The sequence below is a fragment of the Antrostomus carolinensis genome, unplaced genomic scaffold, assembly GCF_000700745.2.
Source record: "Antrostomus carolinensis isolate BGI_N321 unplaced genomic scaffold, ASM70074v2 scaffold421, whole genome shotgun sequence".
Taxonomy (NCBI): Eukaryota; Metazoa; Chordata; class Aves; order Caprimulgiformes; family Caprimulgidae; genus Antrostomus; species Antrostomus carolinensis.
The window spans coordinates 4,374-5,178 of NW_010294538.1; the positions used below are offsets into that span (position 1 = coordinate 4,374).

At 60.1% G+C, this 805-nt stretch overlaps 1 protein-coding gene across 1 annotated transcript in view; it reads right to left on the reverse strand.

Moving 5' to 3' along the window:
• The window catches only part of LETMD1 (LETM1 domain containing 1), a 3,527-nt gene extending 2,807 nt beyond the window's left edge, over positions 1 to 720 (reverse strand). The window contains exons 1-2 of the mRNA XM_029087383.1: positions 445 to 720; positions 253 to 354 (exon numbers count right to left, since the gene is read on the reverse strand). Coding sequence (XP_028943216.1) covers positions 253 to 354; positions 445 to 720 — 378 coding nt within the window. The remainder of the gene's footprint in view (positions 1 to 252; positions 355 to 444) is intronic.
• Positions 721 to 805: the final 85 nt, after the last annotated feature.

The following is an 805-nucleotide window of genomic DNA, read 5'->3' on the forward strand; positions in this document are numbered from 1 at the left end:
ATGAGAGCGGAGCAGAGGGGCAGAATCCCCTCCCTCCACCTGCTGCCCACGCTGCTCTGGGTGCAGCCCAGGACACGGTTATTGGCCTCTGGGCTCTGAGCACGTTGGGGGCTCGTGTGGAGCTTTTATCCACAACTGGTTTGGTTTTAGGGCACAACCCACCGTTTGGGGCACAACCCCCTCGTTCAGCACCTCAGGGCTCTCGGGTAAGAGCCAGTTTGGAGCTGCCAGGGGGAGAAAAGCCTCACTCACCACATGAGACACCTGGAGCTTGTTGAGAGCCAGTGGAGATCCTGAAAATAAGCTTCTGACAGCGTAGAGCTCGGCCACGCGCGGCTGGGAACCTCGCTGCACCTGGAAGAGTCACCCCGTGCGTTGCCAACACCTCCCACGGGCGCTGATCCCCACGGAGGACGGGCGATAGCGGGCGCGGCGCTGCCGTACCTCGGCACAGAGCTCCTGCAGCCGCTTCTGGAGCTGCTGCTCGGGCAGGGAACGCGCTGCCAGGGCCAAACTCTCCACCACGCCCGGATACGAGTCTCTCCGGATGGAGTCGTAGGTGTCCAGGAATTCAATTTGCTGGGTGGGGGTCCAGAAATAGCGGATGAGGAGCTGGCGGGGGAAGAAATACCTGGGAGAGAAGAGGAGATGGGGATTCAGGGAGGAAACCTGTAGGTAGGAGCCAGGGTTTGTGCTGCTGGAAGGAGGCACAAGCACCATCCTCCTGGGAGCTGGGGATGTTGGTTCCTTCAAAGGGGTGAGCTCAGGAATCATCACTGAGGCTGGAAAAGATCTTGAAGATCAT